The 22,305-nt window shown below is 49.6% G+C and overlaps 1 protein-coding gene and 1 long non-coding RNA gene across 5 annotated transcripts in view; one reads left to right on the forward strand and one right to left on the reverse strand.

Annotated features, from left to right (window-relative positions):
- LOC118592375 overlaps positions 1-2,017 on the reverse strand; it is a 44,848-nt gene extending 42,831 nt beyond the window's left edge. For all 4 annotated transcript variants that reach the window (XR_004946067.1, XR_004946068.1, XR_004946069.1 and 1 more), the window contains exon 1: positions 1,586-2,017. This is a non-coding gene — a long non-coding RNA (uncharacterized LOC118592375). The remainder of the gene's footprint in view (positions 1-1,585) is intronic.
- The window catches only part of Bend4 (BEN domain containing 4), a 32,445-nt gene continuing 11,731 nt past the window's right edge, over positions 1,592-22,305 (forward strand). Inside the window, exons 1-3 of the mRNA XM_036201260.1 lie at positions 1,592-2,383; positions 10,983-11,549; positions 20,329-20,417. Coding sequence (XP_036057153.1) covers positions 1,843-2,383; positions 10,983-11,549; positions 20,329-20,417 — 1,197 coding nt within the window. The 5' untranslated portion in view covers positions 1,592-1,842. The remainder of the gene's footprint in view (positions 2,384-10,982; positions 11,550-20,328; positions 20,418-22,305) is intronic.

Below are 22,305 nucleotides of genomic sequence, written 5' to 3' on the forward strand. Positions count from 1 at the left end.
TTGAATTCCTTGAAATATGACATGCATGAGTTACAATGAAACCTCTTTTATTTCCCCATGAAATGCTTTTGCATAATGAGAAAGAAAATGTCCTCTATGCCCTAATCAGCCCTGACAGTTCCTGGACTCCCAAATACTTTTATTTATGGCATTATTTATTTCATCTCTAATAAATGGAGGAGGGGTACAGCATCATCTGAGGAGCTTGCAGAGGAGAGGAAGGCAGTCTGGGGTTGAGGGGGGGCAGGCTCTGAAACAGCAAGGAAGACTTCTTCCGAAGGGAGATCTGGGAGATGAGAGGTCAAAGACCCGGACCCCGGAAGAAAATGGGTCACTTTCCCAAGACTAAACGGATAGCTCTGAATAAGAAAGTAATCCAGATTGGAGGGATGAGGGTCATCCATCAAGGACCTGGATAATGATGAACGAGGCTGGCACCCAAGCTTGGGAGGAGGGGATGTTGGGACTAGAGTAGGCCCAAATGAAGGATGTTTCCTTTGAGACAGAAAGCAGTGACTGGCAGCGGCCAGAACACTTCCTTGTATTTCAAGGACCTTATGAGGCTCCTCCTGCAAATTACTGGGGTCTTCCTTCATTCAAACAAGTATTGAGATCCTTTGCTCCCCAGAACCCCTAGCCTGGTGGCGCCTGTTAGAATGAGCAACGCAGGAAGAGAGATCCCAGGCCACCTTGGTCTTGCAAAGTACATGCATAAATAATAACAATGTTCAAAGCAGTCGCCATCCCTGATTGAAGCGTGAGGTCATTTTGTTCCCTTTAATTGCACCGTCTACCAGCTATTTTAAATTCTGAAGACCAGCCTGCATCCGTGCAACTCACTCACACGCTCCTCCTCCGCGTGGATCTGGATAATTCCCTTTCATCTTACAGAGCCTCAGTTTTCAAATCTGTAGGATGGAGAGAAATGACGGCGTCCCTCTGGCTCTCTCCCAGCCCCGCTATGGAGATCAAGTGAAACAGTATGCAAGCACTAGGCCCTGAGCGCTTTCTTGTTCAGCGGCCAGACAGCAGCAAGACCCTCAAGGCAGGACAAACCTCCCAGCAGCCCGTGCTAAAGTCCTTCGAGATCTTCTTTTCCGAAGGTGGGAGGGGGGGGGGAGGAGGGAGAGAAAGTGTAGCTTCCTTCTAGAAGAACTTACCGTCCCACCCTTGCACTCCGGCGACCCCGCCCTAACTTCTAGGTACCACCCCCTTCGTGCACTCCGAGAGTTGGGAGGTCACGCAGGAGGGCGCCGGGAACTCGCTTCCAGAGCTCGGACCCGGCCGGCCATCGCGGCCGCCTCGCGTCTACAAGCCGAGAGACCCGGGACCCCCGCCACTTCCACCTGTCCCCACCAGGACGCCCTCCAGGTTCCGTTCTTCCCCCCCACCCCTGCTGCACCCACCCCACCCCACCCCCAACCTCCCCGCCACCCGGGTCCCCTGGGGCCCGCGGCCTCCCCTCCCCCCCACCCCCCTCCACGACCCTGTCCGAGGCGCCGATCGCGCGGGCCGCCCGGGCGCCAGGCCCCGCCCCGCCCCCCATCATCATTAGCAGATATTACCCTAAACACTTGCTCCTTACCTCCTTTCTCCCTCCAGGCATTGGCGAGGCGGGCTGTCAATCAGCGCTGGGCGGCAGCCCCCCGCGCGGGGGCTCGGAGATGCCAGGCTCGGCGACAGGCAGCAGCGGCGGCGGCGGCGGCGGCGGCCACGGCGGCCACGGCGGCCACGGCTCAGACACACGCCTTCCCGCCGGCGCGCGCCGGGGGAGAGCGGGCGACCGGGCGGCCGAGCCACCCCTGGAGCCGCGCGCGGGGCGGGCAGGGCCTCCGGCTCGGCATGGAGCCCGAGATGCAGGCGGCGGAGGAGGGGCCCAGCGCGCCCCGCATCTACAAGCAGCGCGGCCCCTACAGCGTCCTCAAGACGTTCCCCAGCAGCCGGCGGCCGGCGCTGGCCAAGCGCTACGACAGACCCACGCTGCTGGAGCTGCCTGCGCCCGCGCGGCCGTCCCCGCTGCCGCCGCCGCCGCCGCCGCCGCCCTTCGCGCCGCTCGCCGCCGTGCCCATCAGCAGCAGCGAGCCGCCGCCGCCGCCGCCCCCGTTCCCGACGCAGCCGTCCTACCCGGCCGGCTCAGGCCGGGCCCCCGCCGCCGCCGCCGCCTCGTCGTCGTCGCCGTCCTGCACGCCCGCCGCGCCCCCGAGCCACCCGAGGACTCCGGCGCCGCCGCCGCCGCTGCCGCCGCCGCCGCCGCCGCCCACGGCCCCCGCCGCCTCGTCGTCGTCGTCCTTCGCCGCCGTCGTCAGGTACGGCCCGGGCCCGGTGAGCGGCGCGGGCGGCAGCAGCGCGGGTAGCGACGGCGCCAGCCTGGAGCTCAGTGCAGGTACCGAGTCCCGGGCCGCAACTTTGCGGAGCTCCGGCGGTGGCGTGGGGGACCCGGGGGTGGAGTGGGGTAGGGGTGGGGGGGTCCGTTGCAGGTACCGAGTCCCGGGCCGCAACTTTGCGGAGCTCCGGCGATGGCGTGGGGATCGGGGGGGCGGCCGGGGTGGATTGGGAGGGTGGAGGGGTCCGGGGAGGCCGTGCGTGCACGCGGGGGTCGGTGGGCCTCTCGGGAGGCCTCGGGAGCGTTTGCTGCGCTCGGGCAGGAGTAACTTCGGAAAGATCGCCGGCGCCGCGGCGGCCCGGGCTTCCGACGGCGCGCGCGCCTAACAGGTGGCTCCTGGGTGCGGGCCGGGGCCCACCGGCGGCGGGAGGGCTGGATGCGGGGGGCCGCGGGGATTGCAGGCCCTGGGGTGGTGGATGCTAGGGAGAGGATAGGCCCCGGGACAGCAGGCCGAGGCGACTCCACGGAGACGCCCATCTGATCCCCCCCGCCACTCGACTTTTTCCTCACGCCACACTTCCCCTTTCCCGCCCGGCCGCCTGCTTTTCCTTCTAGGCGGTTCTTTGACCTAGAAGGGCCTGTCCTTTGCCCCCTTGAAGATCATCCCCGCCTCCCTGGGCCAGTCCCGGGCCACTTAGTCGCCTCGGGGGATCTCTGGGTTTCTTTTTCTCTGTGCGCTCCCGCGTTGATGGCGCACACCCCTCGCTTTATCCGTGGCGAAGGCACGTAGGGGTCTCCACAGTCGGCCGTGGACCTGGTGCTCGGCTGGATTGTGGGCGGGGTGGTGGTGAAGTTTTGGGTTTGTTTGTTTGTTTGGTGAGGGTCGCTCCTGCTCGCTCCAGCCGCGGATTTGAGGGCATCCACAGAGCAGAGTTCCAATCCCCACCCACCCAGTCCGGGAGACACTGGTTTCCGTGTCGCTGAGTCGCGTGGGGCTCGCCCACCCAGAGGTCGAGATTGCTATCTCCTCCAGGGAGTGTGAGAGCACCGAGCATGGCCTGCACTGGCTCTGCTCCAGGGGGAAGGACATACAGCCGCGTTTCTGGCTCATCAGAACTGAAGTCCCTGCTCAGGCCTTTGAAGGCACTTAAGAGCCTCCCAGCTTCTGATTGTCAGCGAATCTAAGACTTTCTGGTGGTGCTCCCCCCCCCCTTTTTTTTCCCTAGTGACAATAGGCGGGCATTGTCTCTGAAGGAGTTATAGATGCCCATACTAAGAGCTCTGCTGTTTGTCAATATTTTGACGTGTGAAGGATTGGTTTGGAGAGAAAATCCAATTACAGGTTACAGTGAAGAGTTGTCCCTGTCATATCCCCCCATGCTTTGGAGATGGCAGAAATTCTGTGTTGGGGTTCTTACATGGCTTCCTTACTGTTTCTGAGGTGATTTTTTTTTTCATTGCCCTTACCCTAGTATCCCATTGTGTTTTCATAGTCACTGTTAGGCCCTCCCCAGCTGTCTGTGTTGTTTGGTTTTTGTTTTTGAAATAGTCTTGGCTGTTCTCACACTGACTTGGAACTCATTTCATTATTTAGGGGTTCTCATGCCTCAGTCAATCTCTATACTACTTGAGTGTGCCCATTAGCCCAGCTCAGCGTTTTTTGTATGTTGTTTTTCCGTAGTTTGGGTCCTTTTCCCATTGCCTGTATTTTACACTCTGGTATGATGTTGCCTCCAACCACATCTTTGGGGATGAACCCCTTATCTGCCTGCTTCTGTCCCCTGGTATGCACTTTGTTCAGGCGGTTGTCTCGTCTCTTCCTTCCTCCAGAACACAGTCCACCGACTCTTTCCTTACCGTTTTCATCCATAGGTCCATCTTCCCTGCCTCAGTCGTTTCTCATCGTCCTTTCCATGGCAACTTTCATTCTCCGCCATCTTCATTTGGAGTTTTTTTGCTTTTTTTTTTTTTTTTTTTTGGTTTTGTTTTTTCCTCCTATGAGTATTTTTTCTAGTATCCTATTTTAGTTTATCTCTGCCGCAAGTTAGAAACCATTGTCACTGAATCTAAAGATAGGAAAGGGCTTTTTTTCCCCCCAAATCTTTCCCATATTACCAGTTTTCTCAGGGCTGTTCTGGTCTGGGGGTTTTGGGGTTTTTGTTTGTTTGTTGTTTTTTTTTTTAATTGTTGGTTTTTGTTTGTTAGTGAGGTCTCCAGGGTGAGGTCCATAGGATGGGAGTGTGGGCTGGGTGCCTACTTAGTGGTGTTGGAAAGATGGGAATTGGATAGTAGGTTTCTTTTGTGTGTCACCGAGAATGTTCTGGATGCGGAGGGGGGGAGCCGTAGAATTAAGGCAATATTAACCACTCATGGACAGACCATCTCTCAACAGGCACAGTGATGTGAGTGGCCATCAGAGGGCCAGCCACATGGAGAGCTGATTGGTTCTTCGAGGAACTAATGGTGCCACTTTGAGCCAATGAGCTTGTGTGCTGTGCTCACCAGGGCTGGTTAAACACACGGGGCGGGGCAGGTGGGGCTTTGCCTGTTGCCGGCTCACAGCAGTGTAACTGTGGTGGGGTTCGGGGCCACCTTGTCAGCTGAGAACAGTCAAGCAGCAGTGTGGTACGTGAGCTCGGGATAGAAGAGGGATGACTGACCGTCCAGAGTAAATGTGATGGAAAGATGAAAGGGTCGAAGTGGATCTTATCTGTCATTAAATGCTACAAGCCATTGAAAAAAGAAATACGTGGTTAAAAATAGATTTTTCGACATTCTTATAAAAAATCTCATGAAGAGTGTAATTTTCCTTAAAAGGGGTAATACACCATGGTTTTTAAAAGCATATTTTTCCTCTGTGGGAGGCTTAGAGTTAAAACCCACGTAGATCTTGATATGCAGCCTAAATTTGGCATCAGGAAATGGGAAATTGCATCTTTAAGCAGAGTACAATCAAAAATGAATTACAATAAATCCTATATAATTGCATAGGTCATTCTCTTTAATGAGATTTTATTAACCTGACTGTCAAGCTTTTGAGTCAGGCAGATATTTTATCTTCTTCAACTGATAAAAGTGTCAGCCATAAACCACCATATAAATATTCATAAATCTACACATCTGTGGCAGCCTATCAGCATCATTCTTTTGGACATTAAAAGCATTCTAATTACTTTCTGTCTAGCAGAGCTGAAATGATGCCTGTTATAGTATGTGCTTGGCAGGCATGATTGCTTTTGTTTGCCATCACAAATAGCAGCATCCTATTTTATATACTGATGGTCCAGAAAATATTCAGGGATTGACTGAGCAGGATGAATATTAGGAAGCACCACCTGCTTTTGATAGCACCAAGTATATTAACTCATCTGTTAATTTTTGACACATCATTGATTTATTTATTTAGAAAAATTGCATCCTGTTTTGCTGTGTTGACGTTTGCCATTATGAAAAAAAAAATGGATGGCATTTTTTTTTAAAGACATCCTTCACTGATTTAAGAGTGCTGTTTTCCAAGACACTTTAATTTCCTAACTTCTGTCTCCTGTACCATACTCTTAAGAAGAAGTTAATGTTTTAAGGGAATCCTCTATTTTGAACTAGTGGGGAGTCCTTTGGTAGATGTAATGTGTGGATACATAATAGGTCACTAAAAATTTTCTGCTCCTACATCTTTAATATTAACATATTTTACCCTGGGCTGAGCTAAAATCAAAAGGTTGCCACTAATCTTCAGTTCTGTGATCTCCCTCCCAGAGACGCAGTTCTCTTGAGGGGTCGGCTGTGATGGACACATTCTGTGTGCAGCTTTGTCTCTGGAGAAGGCCATCAAAGTCGAGAGAAGAGGCGATGTTTGATTACCAGCTTCCTATCCTGCCTTCCAGTCACTTCTCAGATTTAGGCTGGATTCAAATCACACAAGTGCAGAAGAATTTCAGGAAATGAAAATCTTAATTAAAACAACAACAATAATAACCATGAGTTTAGACTTCAGAATCAGGATGGGCACAATACACAACACAGTGTTCTCTCTCAGTGGGTGCACAGTAAAGCATACTAAATTAGTGGTCATTCAGAAGGCTTTGGAACAGTGATTTATTAACATTGTGGGGAAGTTAGGGATAGATGTTTTTAAAGTCCCTTTGTCCACTCTTGATTTTGTTTTTCTCTGCTATCCCCTGAGTGTGGGCACTCAATGACAAGAGACTTAAAAAATAAAGTTAAGAAGGTCCATGTTTATGCTTTGCTCACTTAAGACAGTGGTATTCATAGGAAACAGAGCCTCTTATCCGTAAGGGGCTTGCATGGTTCCTGCATTTCTGACTTAGTCTGTCCAGAAAGCTAAAATATTGCTGATGGAGGTACACATTGTGCCCCCCCACCTCTGCCCCTGGGCAATGGTGATATTTATATTATATCACACTCTTTCGTATGTTGGTGTTAAAATACATTGCCCAGATATTGCAAGATTTTGAAAAGAGGGAAAATTCAACCTTAAAGGTTTACAATTGCTGTTTTTCTGTGGCTCAGTTCTGAGAGCAAAATCAGAATATGATGCCTTTTCAGATCTGCAGGCAAGAACTCTTTTGTGACTGTCGCTATTCTCTGGTTTTCTGAGTGCACTTTAATAGATTATCTTCATAATGTAGTATATTACATAATGATTTTTTTCTCAGCATGTTGTGAGTTTATCCTTCAATTAAGAAAACAAATCACGCTTGTCCCTAAGTCAGATTTTTTCCCCCTAAAATCTATGCTGTATTGTGATTCATCAATATGATTAAAACTATTCAGTGTTTTGTAGGACACTGCACTGTATATGAGCAGCTCTTTCTGAGCGGTTCTATTTAAGGCTTTCCTTTTGTATTGTCCCTTTGTCAAGGTTATGTTAAAGGTGTATGGGTTGTGGATCAGTTGGGACTGCGGTGATTAAAATGCAAACAGTAAATACCAGGTAAGGTCTTGTGTGGGATTATAGGATTAAAAAGATGGAAACTGCTCTTGTGCTAGAATCGAACCTTCCCGATCAATGCCATCCTTTGATTTTACCAATAAAAGAACAAAAACACGGAAGTGAAATAAGGAAAGTGGAACACCTCCCCACTTGTGTGGGTCTGTTGGCTTCCTAGTTTGGTTGAGGTCAGTAAAGAAATGGCACCCAAGGATCTGTAGGATGGAGGACGTAGGTACAGACCAGGACTCTGCACCTTCATCAGTGACCAGGTTTGTGACTGGGTTTTGAGCTGCCCCATGGTGTCTGTCAACTCTCCTTTTATCTTCGCTGAGACAGTCCACACTTCTGAGCTCTGGCACCATGGTGTGTATTTGACTGGAGAACTAAGGTGAGGGGCCAGCAGAGGCCTTCTAGAGGTTTGTGGAAGGATTCCCTAGGTCTTGACCTTGCACAGGAGAATCTGAGAAAGAGTAGGGTAGTGTTGCTCTCTGGAACAGGAAGTAGACTGGAGAGATGGTTCAGTGGGTTGCAAGTATAAGGACTTCAGTTTACATCTCTAGAACCCAGGTAAAGCCAAATGCTGTAGAATGTCTGTAATCAGCACCCCTGTAATCTAGCACCCTTGTATAGAAGATAGGAGATGGCAACAGGAGAATCTCTGGGTGCTGTTGGGCAGTGCTCAAACAAGGTAGAGGTGCTGACACCTGAAATTGTCCTCTGACCTTTACATGTGATGTGGCACACATCTCTCTCAACACAGGTGGTTTTTGTTGTTGTTGTTTTTGTTTGTTTGTTGTTTTTGTTTGTTTTTTTAATAAGAGAAAGTTAAGGAAGTATACCAAAAAGAAAGCAGTCTGGGATTTCAATCTCTCAAAGGTGGTGGTGGTCTTGTGCCCACCTCCAGCCCTGATCAAGTAAATCTGAAAACACTATAAAAATGAAAGGTTCGGGGGTGCAGAGATGGCTCAGAGGTTAAAAGCACTGACTGCTCTTCCAGAGGTCCTGAGTTCAATTCCCAGCAACCACATGGTGGCTCACAACTATCTGTAATGAGATCTGGTGCCCTCTTCTGGCCTGTAGTCATACATGCTGTGATGTAATAAATAAATCTAAAAAAACCAAAACAAACAAAAAAACAAAAGAACCCCAAAAGGTTCTGTATTTATCAGCCTCCCAAACAACCGTGGGGGGGCAAGTGGGAGGCCAGAGGTCAACGTTGGGTGTCTTCCTCAATTGTCCCATCCTATTTGTTATGTTTGAGAACTCATAGTAGGTATATACAATGAAATAGAACTGCATCTACCCCCCCCCACGCACGCCGTTACCCCCTCCCAGCTCCTCCCTGTATCCTGACCCATGTGTGCATCTCCCCACTTAGTATCTTCTTTTTTGTAATAACCCACTAAGTCCGGGTAACACTGTGCACGTGAGTATGGGGATGTGGCAGTTCACTGGAGAATGGACAGTGTTCTAGTGTCCATACCCCCCAAAATTAGTCTCCAACAGCTATCAACTGCCAGTAGCTCCTCAGTTAAGGATGGGGCTTTTTGAGTCAGGAAGTTCTTGTACCCATTTTCCTAAGCCAGGGTCCCTTACCGAACCTGGAGTTTACTGTTTAGCTATACTGGCTAGTCAGTCAGCTCCAGGTCTGTGCCTCTCCTGTGCTGGGATTAGAGGCATTTGCCGCCCTGCTGGCTTCCTACAGGTCCTCCTGCCTCTGCAGCAAGCTCTTCACTCACGAGCTGTCTCCCCAGCCTTTGCCTTTTCGTAGACAAGGTCTTACTGATTAGACATGAGGCTAGGCTGACTGGCAGGCCAGGGCAACCCTTCTGTCTCCGTCTCCTAGTGTTGGGATTACAAGCATAAATCCCCACATCCATCTTTTTATATGGATGCTGGAGATAGAGCTGGGATCCTTGTGTGTGCGTGACAACCACTTTACCAATTGATCTGTCTCATCAGTGGTATGTATTGATCCACTCTCGAGTGGGTATATTTGAAGCACTGTAATAACCCGACTCTCCCAGCCCAGTGTAGTCTATCCTGTCCTGGACAGAAGAGTTTGGCTCGGGACACCCCAGAATGGTAGCATTGTACAGACTTGGGGGATGGATACTTCTTGTGCACTGGGGGCACTGCTGGGATTTTTTAAAATGTCTTCCAGTTAAGTAATTGAAACAGGACATTTAGACCACCCTTCCCTAATACCTACTCACTTCATGAAAATGTGCTAAGTTAAAAAAAAAAAGGTAGAACATTGACTATTGGACAGACATCTCAGTGTCTGTTGTCCATGTCCCGAGTCATCCCCTGCCTCTTCCCACCACCCCATTTTTCCTTATGTGCTGCCCAGGCTGATCCCCAACTCCTGGGTTTAAATGATCCTCCTGTTTGGCCTTCAGAGTAGCTGGGGAAATACACATGTCTGCCGATAACACAGGCTGCTAGAGCTGAGTTTTCGGGGGTTTTTACTGCATCTGTTTTCTTAGCCTCAAATAAGATCTAAGCATCTCACTGTTTTTCACTAACCAGCCCGGCGGCGGTGGCACACGCCTTTAACCCCAGCACTCGGGAGGCAGAGCCAGGCGGATCTCTGTGAGTTCAAAGCCATCCTGGTCTACAAAGTGAGATCTAGGACAGGCACTGAAACTACACAGAGAAACCCTGTCCCAAAATCTTTTTTTTTTCCTTTCCCAGGCCAAGTAAGTAAAACATTACCTAGCCAGTATTTTCAGAGAAAGCTAGCTACATATTTATGACAAATAAGAGTTTCTGTCCCCTGAGTTCTCCAATATTTTGTTTGTTCACATTATTCTGAATAAGGAGAAGAAATCAGCTGAATATGTCACTCTGTACTAGTGAGATGTGTCTACATGGTGACGAACAGGAGGAACCCCCTCTTCCAGTCCCATTTCAGATGCATTGGACAACATTAAATAATACGTTCGGGATTTGGGAGAGGTTTTTCCTTTGTCTCTGTAGCAAGTTGGTTGGTTTCTCTTCACTTTTTACTTTGCGCTGCTTGACAATGTGCTTAGAATTCAGGTATGTGGGCCTCGTGGCACCCACCCTTTTTGCCCTTTTGGAGAGACTCGACAGTGCAGTGTAAGAAGAGAGACGGCCCATTTTCAGATGGTACTGCCACATCACTCTGCATGAGTTCCAGATTAGGAAGGCTGTTGAGGGCACGTGTCGGGTGACAGCTTTGCCTCACGCTCGTCCTCTTGCCTGTAGAGCTCTCTGGGTTACCTTAGATTTCCAGGGAGCTCTTCACAAGGTCTCTGCTCTCTTCTCCAGTTTGCATCTGTGAGCTTCGTGGTAGTGGCAGGGATTGTATCAGCTGATGAGCAGCAAGGGCGAGAGGGCACTCCAGAAATAGCAGTAAGGCCTCCTCCTATCAATGAGGAATTGAGTCTGGGGTGGCCGGCTCGATTCACTAGAGTAAGGGTATTAATGAAGTCAGAGGTGTGAGTTCAGACCCATGCAGGCCAGAGAGGGCCCTCTCCCCATAGTTCCCAGCCTTTTCTCACAGTCAGGGCTTGGGGTGGCTCGGGCACCCACTGGTCTCAACAATGGGGAGCTGTGTGTCCCTTCTGTGGTGGGTTCACTGGGCCTTTTGTGTTGGAAGGTTAGGCTGGAAATGGAGGACCTTGCTTCTTCCGTGCCTGGCTGCTGGTCACTCACGTCTCTCTCATTCCATTCCAGAAAGCCGCATGATCTTGGATGCCTTTGCCCAGCAGTGCAGCCGTGTTCTTAGTCTCTTAAATTGTGGAGGAAAACTCCTGGACTCCAACCATTCTCAATCCATGATTTCTTGCGTCAAGCAGGAAGGTTCTAGTTACAACGAAAGACAGGACCAGTGTCACATTGCGAAAGGGATCCAGAGTCAGACCTCTGACAACATAGACATAGAGATGCAATATATGCAACGGAAACAGCAAACTTCTGCCTTTTTGAGAGTGTTCACTGACTCTCTCCAGAATTATCTGCTCTCGGGGAGCTTCCCAGCTCCGAACACCTCATCGGTCAGCGAGTATGGGCACCTGGCCGATGTGGACCCTCTCTCAACCTCCCCGGTGCATACATTAGGTGGCTGGACCTCCCCAGCAACGTCTGAGTCCCACGGTCACCCCTCTTCCTCCACGCTGCCGGAGGAGGAGGAAGAGGAGGAAGAGGAAGGCTACTGTCCTCGATGCCAGGAGCTGGAGCAGGAAGTGATCTCATTACAGCAGGAGAATGAAGAGCTCCGACGGAAGTTAGAGAGCATCCCAGGTATGCAGCCACACTTTGAGCAGACACAGCAGTTCGAATCCAGAGTTGTCTTGACGGCCTCTCTGTACATCTGTGTACGGCTTTAGTGATGGGGGTGGGGCCAGGGTGTTGAAATGTGGGAAAAGCAGGATGTGTAAGATGTCCTTGGCTTGCTCGGCCCAGGCAGAAATTCCAGGACAAGCACCGACCTGTCTTGTCTGTGTTAAGTTACATGCCTTTAGGTTAAGCCCTGAAGCCCATAGTCCTCAAGAAAAATGTCTCCATCGGTATATAAGTGATTCCTGGATGCAATGCCCTGACATTGATGTGCATCAGCTGTTAGAATCTGAGCGCCCTTTAAAAGTGGTCTGTATTTACCATGGCCTTCGTGTCCCCTGGTACAAATGTGAACAAAACCGTCCTTGCGTTAGCGGGATTTGGTACTGAAGAAAAGATATGGTCTTTTCTGTCCAGCCCTTTCTCTGGCCTCCCTTGCTTCAGCGTCCAACACCACCACCACCACCACCCCCCACCCCCCGCAAAGTTCATCTAGACGTTGTAAACTAGTAGGTCAAAGATAAACCATTAATTAAACTGTTTGTGACCCTGATGTGAAGCAGTTCCTGCCTCTTAGACACCCTCCATTTTCATAGTATTAGAGTTGGAGTTTTCTTAGGATAAGACCTGAGTTTTTGTTGTTAGGGCTTGTTAGGGTTTTTTCCTCTGCTGTTAAGAAAAGTACACGTGGGCTGGAGAGGGGGCTCAGCAGTTAAGAAGACGACCAGGGTTCAATTCACAGCACCCACATGGCAGCTCACACCTATCTGTAACTCCAGTTCCAGGGGATCTGACATCCTCACACAGATATTAATGCAGGCAAAACACCAATGCACATAAAATAAAGTACATCATTTAAAAATTGTTTTAAAAAGAAAAGCACTAATTTCACTTGCATCTTTGACTTCATCCTGTGTGTGGGAGACTTAGATTGACACCGAGATTATCAGCTACATCAAGATCTCTGAGCTATGTTAATCACTGACCCCTCAAAGATGATAGAGGCAGGGCCACATCCCCACAGTCTTCACGTTTATGGTTTACTGTATCCTCAAACAGCTATACTCATACATGTAAACTGGTTATGTCTTCCGTTGAAGCCTGTCTTTGTGTGTGTGTGTGTGTGTGTGTGTGTGTGTGTGTGTGTGTGTGTGCGCGCGCGCGCCATGTTATTGGTAGCTTGTGTAGAAAGAGGGAGATGCTGAAGAAAGCTCCCATCAGTTTGTTAGGACACATAGGATGGAAAACCAGAAACAAATGTTATGATTTGCCCAGCCAGTACCTGCAGTACCAGAACTTGGGAGGTGGAGCCAGAAGGATCAGGGGCATCCTTGGCTACGGGAATTTGAGGCCAGCATGAGCTACATGAAAATCTGTCTGGAAAATGAACACATACACATATGCATAAAGAGAGCCAAGTTAAAAATTAAAGATCCCTTTCCCTGTTTGATTAAAGGACTTCTCCCAAATGAGCAGAGGTTGGGCTCAGAACGTTGTGGAATCTGACTGTGTGTTTGTCTTGGAAGGAGGGGCAAGGGAAGGACATCTGCCTGATCTTCCCAGCCAGCTGTCCTGCCTCCAGGAGACCCCGAAGAACCTAGGAAGCTGTGTGAAGCCACACTGTCATTTGTCTCCCCGTGTCAGGGAGAGGGGTCACAGCTAACTCACTGATTTTATAGGCTGCCAGCCCCGCAGATACGGTCCATTCACAGGAAGTTTACCTCCAGCATTTACCTTATTCCCATCCCTCTTCAGAGCAGAGAGAAAAAAGCATGTCGTAGAGATGGGCATCTGTGGAGGTTGACATCAGCCGTTCAGAACCTTAGCTAGCCGCTGATAGCAGCCTTCCTGGGTTACACATTCCAGAGTGTAGGAAGAGGTGACATAAATGTCCAGAATATTAGTAATTTCTAGTCATAAATATGTGGACATGTTCTTGACATATCATAAATTTGGGGTTCATCCAGGTCAGGGCCTGGTGGCCTGCTAGTCACTGAACTTCCCAGAAGGGAGAAAATGCTAGTTTCTTGAGCTCTCTTGATGAACAGATACCGAATGACGCTGGCCGAGGTACTCTAATGGTCACTAGTTACTGTGGCTACCCCGGGCTTGATAAGGAACATTCCATGAACCTCGAACCAACAGCCATTTCACACAGAACCGTGATTACATTAGATACGTGTGGAGAGCTGGGCTTGGTGGTACATCATCCCAACACTGAGACAGAAGCCAGAGGGTCAGTGTTCGGGGCCATCTTCAAGTACATAGCAAGTTTGAGGCTGTCGTGGGCTACGTGAGACCCTGTCATCTGTGGAAACCCAGCAGTACTCATGAAGAATCAAGGTATGAATTATGTACAGATAAATGAAGACCATCAAGCTGATTGGTGATGACCTGTCGAATGTGGTCACTGTCAAGAGAAAGAGATTGAAAGTGTCGCCTAAAGGTAGAAACTTGACCAAAAGGCAAGGGTGGCACTGCCCTCTTGCCTTCCTCCCAGCCTCCTTTGGGTGAGCAACAAGTTGGGGATCATTCAGGAACCCATTCTTGACTCTTGTGACTGCAGTTTTAGGAAAACTCGCCTCTAGACACCCACTTGAAGAAAAGTACAGTAAGTGATAGGTGGTTACATGTGTGCTGTCAAGCAGTGACTCTGTATTTGTCCCTGCTCCCTAATGGGTCCAGGGGGGACCCCACCGCCCTAGAGACAGTGCATTCTCATAGGAGGACCTGGGGCTGTCTTGTAGACTCTACCCTATTTGACAGTGTGTGACAGCCAGACAGCCGGGACAGACAGCAGAGAATAAGGAAGGTTGAGAGCAGTTGAGCAAGTGCTGCGGGTCCCCTGCTGGGACGCGGAGGTTCCTGCTTCATTGTCTTTCCTGAAGTAAACTGGAGCAGAAGTGAACTAAAGGGGCGGCCTGTCATCGGCCACTTGGGGCCACTTGGGGTCACTAGAGGAAGGACGGGAAGGTGTGCGCTTACTAGCTTACTAACCCCGAGCAGGTTGGGGAGGGCTGCCCACCAGTGCTGTGTCTGCTGGGAGGTGTGCTTCTCACTCCCAGAGGTCCTTTCGGGTGCCAGCAGCTCACCCCAAGGAAGTGACGTTGGCACTTTTCCTTTCGTATTGGATCATTTCACTAGGAATTTGGTTTGTCCAAATTTTTTCAGTGTTTTAGTAAGAGATGAAAACAGGTTAAAAAGAAGAAGCTACAATAAAATAGAGCCACTCGGCTCAGGCTTATGAAGTGCTTGGGAGGTAATTAGGAAGCACTGGTGGGTGGAGCTTCTCAGTGGAGAGGGTGTCAGGTGGGCTATCGTCTAGTGAGCTCCCAGTCACAGGGATTAAGAGTGCCCATAGGGAATGAATATAAAAATCCCATATTAATCTGACATGCCAAGAAATGTCAGCCAGGCGGTGGTGGAACACACCTTTAAAGCTAGGCTAAGCTCCATGAGTTCGAGGCCAGCCTGAGCTACAGAGTGAGTTCAAGGAAAGGCGTAAAGCTATACAGAGAAACCCTGTCTTGAAAAACCAAAAAAAAAGAAATGTAAACCACACCCCTCCTTATGCCCCAATGAGAAGAAATAACACCACACGTCACAGTTGTCTCTTACAATTATTTTTTAATACCAAGCCCATAGATATCAAAATAAGAAAGCCTATGGAGGGGGATGTATTTGGATTTTATTTTATTTTATTTTTTAAGACAGAGTCTCCTGGTTTTCAGGCAGGCTACCAGTTCACTGTGTAACCACTGATAGCCTTGAACTCCTTCTTCCTGCCACTGGAGTACTGGAAGGTGGTTCCAGGGTGGTTTTTTCCTCCAGTTACATGTGGTGCCGGGTAGTAAACCCAGGGGTTCATGCGCGCTAGGCAAGCACTGTGTCCTGAGCCTGAAAAACTGTCCTAAGATCACAGAGCCACTTGCTCTGTAGACCAGGCTGGCCTTGAACTCAGAGTTCTGCCTCAGATGTGCTGGGATTAAAAAGGTGTGTGCCACCATGCCTGGCTTACTTGTGGGTTTTTTTGTTTTTGTTTTAAGATGCCACACATAGGCTAGATCAGACAGGGGCTGGAGCAGCAGACCTGGGTTTAGTTCCCGGCATCCACATGGCAGCTCACACCCAAGTATAACTGCTGCTCCAGAGGATTGGACTCCCTCTTCGGGCCTCCGTGGGCACCAGGAACTCATGTGATATACAGTAATGAAGGCCGACACGTACAACATAAAAATTCAGACAGATTGGAGCAGACATGAGGAACACTCTGAACACTCCCCTCCGCCTGTTCTGTTGCTGCAAAGTCAAGTCATTCTGTGTCAGAGTAACACAGTGTGGATGTCTTCACAGGGTGGCAATTTTATTTCCTCTCAGTGTACTCAAAGAAGGGAGATCGACTCCAGGTCATACGGTGCGGTGTGCAGAATTTCTTGAGAAACCCCCCTCGTCTGCATAGAGAGGACAGTAGTCACTGTCGCCCGCGGTGGAGGAGGGCTGCTTCTCTCCACACTCATCCACATGTGTCACCTTTGGGCGTGATGATGTCCGTTCCAAAGGTTCTGAGACGGCATGGCAGTGGGTTTGAGCTTTGCTTTCCTTGTTGATGACTTCTGAGCACCTTTCATTGACTGCATTTTGGGCATTTTTATGTCTTTGGAGAAACGTGTTGGATCCCCACCTGCCGCCCTCTTTGAAACAGTCAGCCCCCAAGTTCTGAGATTTTATGTGTGTACCACTGTGCCTGGCTCTTGCCTGCGTTATGTGGAAAGGGTGGAGTGGAGGGGTGGGGGATGGGGAAGGGAGAGAAGGAGGGTCTCTCACTGGACGGTAGCTCATATTTAGGCTAGGCTGGCCAGCCCACCAGCCCAGGAATCCTTTCGACACCACACCCAGCCTTTTACACGGGTGCCAGAGCTGGAGCCAGGTCCTCATGCTTGTAAGGAAAACGTTTTCTTGACTGAGCTGCCTTCTGGTAGGGATTTTATAGTTTCTGGTCTTACATTTAGGCCTCCTCCGTAGTTTTTAATATTTACAGTCTTATATGAATTGGTGGTTGATTTCTGTATAAGTTTTCAGTCTAATTGCTTAATACAGTTTCCGGGGCTGGAGAGATGGCTCAGAGGTTAGGAACACTTGGCGCTCTTGCAGAGAATGCAGGTTCAGTTCCCAGCACCCACATTGGGGCAGCTCACAACTGTCTGGGACTCCATTTCCAGGGGGTCCAACACCCTCCTGACCTGCAGCAGCCAGCACCCACCTGGCCCCCAGACATTGTAGCACACACATGTGCTCACTCACTCAGGTGCATACACATGCACAAAATAAAAATAAGCCTTTAAAAAATACGGAAGAAAATTCAGTTTTTCCCAGGATTAATATTGCTAGTATTTTTATAAAAGCCTCTTACTTCTCCCAGGCATGGTGACACACACCTTTAATGCCAGCACTGGAGAAGCAGAGGCAGATGGACCTCTTAGTTCAGGCCCAGCCTGATCTACATAGGGAGGTCCAGGCTAGCCCAGGCTTCATAATGAGATCCTGTCTTTATGTGAACAAAAGAAAAACCTACTTTCATCTTTTCTGAGACAAGGTCTTAGTATATGGCCCTCAAATTTCTGATTTTTCTGCCTTCCCCTCCTGGGTGCTAGGTTTATAGGCACAGGCCGTTGCTCCTGCCGAAGTTCCGTCATTATGGTGTCTTCTTCTAACTCTGGGCTCACATCAGCCATCCACTTCATCTTACAGACAAGGAAGTTGGGGTACAGTAGACAGGAGAGCAGCTGTAGATAGGAGTGATGTAGTCCAAGCTGTCTGATTTGGTGTCCAGCCTGGAGTGAGTTCTCACTGCCAGGGTAGTTAACGTTGTCTAGTCACCGTATGATCCTGAATGAGCCAAGGAGTTAGTGAACACTGTGACATTACATCTGGCAGAACTACAAAGCTAGGCCTCTGAGGGCCTTCTGTACAGTGCTGTCAACTAAGAAGTGTGCAACCTTGTTTCTTCTGTGCGCTGGGCACTTGGGCACTACGGTGGAGGGCCATTTTAAAGATGAATTCCCAAACAGAAATATAAGGGACATCCCTAAATAAACCACGACAGGGACACTTGCTTCCAGCATAAGAACTGAAACAAGGCCGTCACAGCTGGGACGTTTGTCAGGCGACTCAAATTCCAAACGTCTTTGCACGTGTCTGCAAGTGGCTCGTGAAAGTTCCGGTTTGGGGAGTTCCAAGCATACCTTAGCAAGCAACTTTGCAAACTTGCGAATACCGAATCCAAGAGGGAGTTGTGACTCACTGAGCTGCAGGCGCAGAGCTAACCCCACTGGTTCCCTGGGTCATTAAACAGGTAACCAGTACTACCAGTTAGGGGTAAAGGGATTGTGAGCACACTAAAGCCCCCAAGAGTAGCTGCGGCCGTAGACTGGTGCTGCAAGATGGCTGTGATCCTGACGGTCACTGGCCCGTGCTGAGCCTCAGTGGCCCTTCTCTAAGGCAAAATTAACAAAATTATAGGAATATGGAGTGTTTGATTCAGTAAGTCTTCCCATGAATACAGCATCACCTCTAAGAAAAATTGTTCCTGAGGCCGGAGACATGGCTCAGCAGTTAAGACCACTTGTTTCTCTTCCGGAGGACCCAGGTTCAGTTCCCAGAACCCACATGGTGGCCCACGAACATCAGAACTCCAGTTCCAGGGGGTCCAGTGTCCTCTCCTGACCTCCAGACACCAGGCATGCACATGGTGTGCATACAGACAAGCAGGCAAAACACTCAGACACGTAAAATAAATCTTAGAAGAAGAAAGAAAAATCGTTTCTAGATGTTGGTAGAGCATGTCTGTAATCCAAGAGCCAAAAAGGCTTGGGCAGGAGAGGAGTCCAAGACCCTCGTGTGATAGCTATGTAGTGAACCCCCATCTTAACCAAGAAAGGAAGCGTGAAACTTGTGTGCCTAGCAACATAGAGGCTGCAAGTGGTTTTCCAGATTAGAAGCTGTGTCTGACTTCAGAAAGAGGCCAGCAAGCCTCAGGTTGTGTCTGCTGCTCCTAGTCAGTCTTCACTTCTCTGGGGTCCTGTCCAGGGGAGATAGGGTCCCATGACGACCTGTGTAGCTGAAGATGGTCCTTTTACCTGCTTCTCACAAGAGTTGAGATTACAGGCGGGGCACCACACTGCTTGGCTTTCCTCCTGACTTTGCAACCCTCAGTGCCCACAGTACACCATGCGTCCAGCTTCACTGGACAGTTGTGACTTTTGGGGCAACCTGACCCCAGATCTTTTCACTCCAAAAATATGCTGTCTTTTTCTTGAGAAACTCCTGTGCATTCTTCAGTGCCCATTTGAAACAAGGCACTCCTCCTTGTGAGAGACCTTTCCCAACCTCCAAGCACACCGTACATACCTCTGTTAAAGTTGTTTTCAAGCCTGTGTTTACCCTGGTGAGTAAGTCTCCTGATAAGGTGCTATATGGTGCTTGAGGGCAGAGAGGATACCTATCATCTTGATGTCCTTGTTCCTGTTGAAACAGGGCATTGTCTTTATCTGAACTCCAACCACACAACTATAGGAACTGGCTAATACTTAATGCTGACCATTTGGTTTGAGAGATTTCTATTGAGGAGCCTATTATATGTTACTAAAATAAATACAGTTAGGCTACATGAAGATTATTAAACATAACAGCTGGGATTGTCAGCAATAAAAAAATTCTACTTTCCTGTAAAACTATTGAGTGATATTTTGAGGAGTTTGAAGTCTTTGACTAAGAAGATAGATAAAATGGTGCTTGAGGAGATAAACTGACCAAGATTTTAGCTGGGTGTGGTAGCACGGGCCTGTAATCCAATCATTCAGGAAGCTGAGGCCAGAGAATGGTGAGCTCCAGGCCAGCAGAGGCTACATGGCTAATAATATCAGTACATTGAAACTATTATGAAGACCCACTCAGCCTTAATATGGGAAAACCAAAACCGTAACAGTTTCTTTAGAAGAGGCTTCCCCAGTCCAGGCGCTGAGGTAGCAGCCGAGTTCTGAGGCCTCTGAGGAACTCACTGGACTGCTGCTCTTACAATGCTGGTGGCTCCCAGTCGCCTCTGCTTCGGCTTCCCATGCATTACCTCAGTTGTTCCTCACAATAACTATGTGGAGTGATCATTCCCGTCGGACCGGCATGAGCAGGCAGCTCAGAGAGGTCAGGTAACTTGCCCGGGGCTGCATAAGTCAAGTCGGAATTGGCACACTTGAAACAGTGGTACCCAACGGCTACTGCAGAAGTGTCGTCTGCTGTTGGTTGCCTTCCAGTGTGGGAAGGACCCTGACTGGGTATTTAGCTGTTTTCCTTTAGAGACTAGGGGTACAGGGGTCTCGTTCCTGTTGCCCCAAACCATTCCTTTGCACCTTTTCCTTCTTCAGAGTATGTGATGAGCATACAATGTATGGTGATCATTCCCCTCCCCCAACTCCTCCCAGACCCTCCCCAGCTTTGTGCTCTCATTCGCCCCTCAAAAAGTAAGGAAACAAATAAATATCAAAACAGACAAGCAAAAGACCAGTAAGACACACACAAAATGAGACAAGTCCATTTAAAAAATGAAAAAAACACAAACATGGGATTGATTTGTGTTGGTTGGTGTACCCACTGAGACTCTACTGGAGACAACTGCCTCTCCCTTTCCCAGGTCTTCTCCCCGCTGTTGAAAGCGAGCTAACGTGTGTGTCGTTGCTGTTCCTCCCTACAGTGCCCTGCCAGACCGTCCTAGATTACCTAAAGACAGTGCTGCTGCACCACAACCAGTTCCTGCCGCAGCCCGCCGACCAGCCCACCGAGGTAGGAGTCGCCTTGGGGAACAGGAGCCTGGGGAACAGGGGCGCAGGCTTACAGGGGGAATTCCCCCAGGTGAAAGCCTGCTCACAGCTTCCAGGCTCTCTGGAGCACATGGGCTGGCCAAGCGCATTGCTGAATGTGGGGAGTTGGTGGGCCTGTTACTGTGGGCACATGCTCTGTGGAGAAGGACCACGTTCGGATTTGATTGACAAAGAGTCATCTGCATTTGGAAAGGAAAGGGAGCCAGCAGCTTACATTGCATAGACAAGTCTCCTCATTCCTTTGGAGCAGGGAAGTCCGAAATGGAGATAGCATCCAGCAGGCCTTCAGGTAGAGCCCTGCTCTCCATGTGTCTTGCTCTGGGATGTCTGGCATTCTCTGGGGGTTCGACATTATATCCCAGACAGCACACACAAGCTGTTTTCTTTCTCTGAGCCACGGTAGAAACAACCATTGTATAGGACAGTGGTCCGTTGATGCTAGGGGTGTTTAACAGACTACATTTTCACAAAATTTTCAAGACTCGGTCTGGAGAATGTTCCTCCCTTCGTGTTTTCAGACTTTGAGTCTCCTTGCCTTCCTCAGTTACTGTGCCTCCTTCTGTCAGCGCATGCTCCCAAAGAAAGCACCCTCTGACAGCACTCCCATGCCGCACGGCCACTATCTCCTAAACACTCCTCATCCCCATAGCACCCTAGTGCCTCTTGGAGTCCGAGAACCCTAGATTCTCAGTTCATGGCTTCTAAATGACGGCTCTCTTTCAAATGACTATCTAAGAACTGCTGAGTGACCTCCACTGTTTTCATTACCCTTCTACCCTATAATCTCACTCCCTCACTGCTCCCCAGTGACCTGCAGGGACCCCCTCACCCCCACCCCTGTGCCTTTCCTGGCTGTCTGGTCCAGGAGCCCTTTTCAAGCCTGGTCGCTCAAGCTCTCGCTTCCCTCCTGGGGCTTTGTGTTAGGGCCTGTCCTTGATGCTCATGACTTTGTCATCTGTTGTTCCTGGGTGCCTTCCTTCCTCTCCACTGTCTTGTCAGTTTGTGGGGTGCTCTTCCTCCTCCACCTCCTCCTCCCCTCCCCCTTCTCTGCCACTTGAAGTCTAAAAGGTCCCATAGCTCAAGTCCACATCACTCTTCATTGCTTGGGCTGCCGGTGGGACGCCTGCACCCTCCTCACTCTGCACCACCTGCTCCAGTACCCAAGCGTCTTTGCAGTTTCCTTCTGGAAAGGCCTCATCAAACCCAGGCAGATGCTCCTCCCTGCCACTGGGTTTCTTCTTATTCCCAACATTCCGTGTTCATTTTCTCCTTTCTAGTCATTCCTAGCACTTTCTACCTCTCTCTTCTCTGCACAAAACAAAGTTACCTTTCTAAATTAAAGATCAAGCCTAAATTAAAGTCCATAATTGAAGACTACATTTGTTAACCTGGCATTCTATGGTATAAAACACAGGTGAAATACGTACTTCCTCCAGGAAGCGTCTCTGGCTGCCCGCCTGCCTGTGCTCACTGTAAACCTGTACAGTGAGGGCTGTTTTCAGTGTGACTCCATAGGTGAGGGTTAGTAACTGGCTAACTGAAGTGCACAGTCAGCCCCCCAAAAAGAAGGGACTAGGAGAATGGCTCAGCTGATAAGTGCAAGGGGGTGCTCCAGCACCCACATGGAAAGCAGGGGTAGCCAGGGCGTGCAGCTGTAACCCACCGCACTTCGGAGGTGGGGCTCCAGGTTCAGTGAGAGACCCTGTCTCAAAAATAAAGGTGGAAAGGCCGGGCGAGGTGGCACACATCTGTAAACCTTTAATGCCAGCACTCATGAGGCAGTGAGTTCCAGAACAGCCGAGGCCACATAGTGAGACCCTGCCTCAAAAAAGAAAATGAAATGAAATGAA

This window comes from Onychomys torridus, chromosome 10 (genome assembly GCF_903995425.1).
Source record: "Onychomys torridus chromosome 10, mOncTor1.1, whole genome shotgun sequence".
NCBI classification, from domain to species: Eukaryota; Metazoa; Chordata; class Mammalia; order Rodentia; family Cricetidae; genus Onychomys; species Onychomys torridus.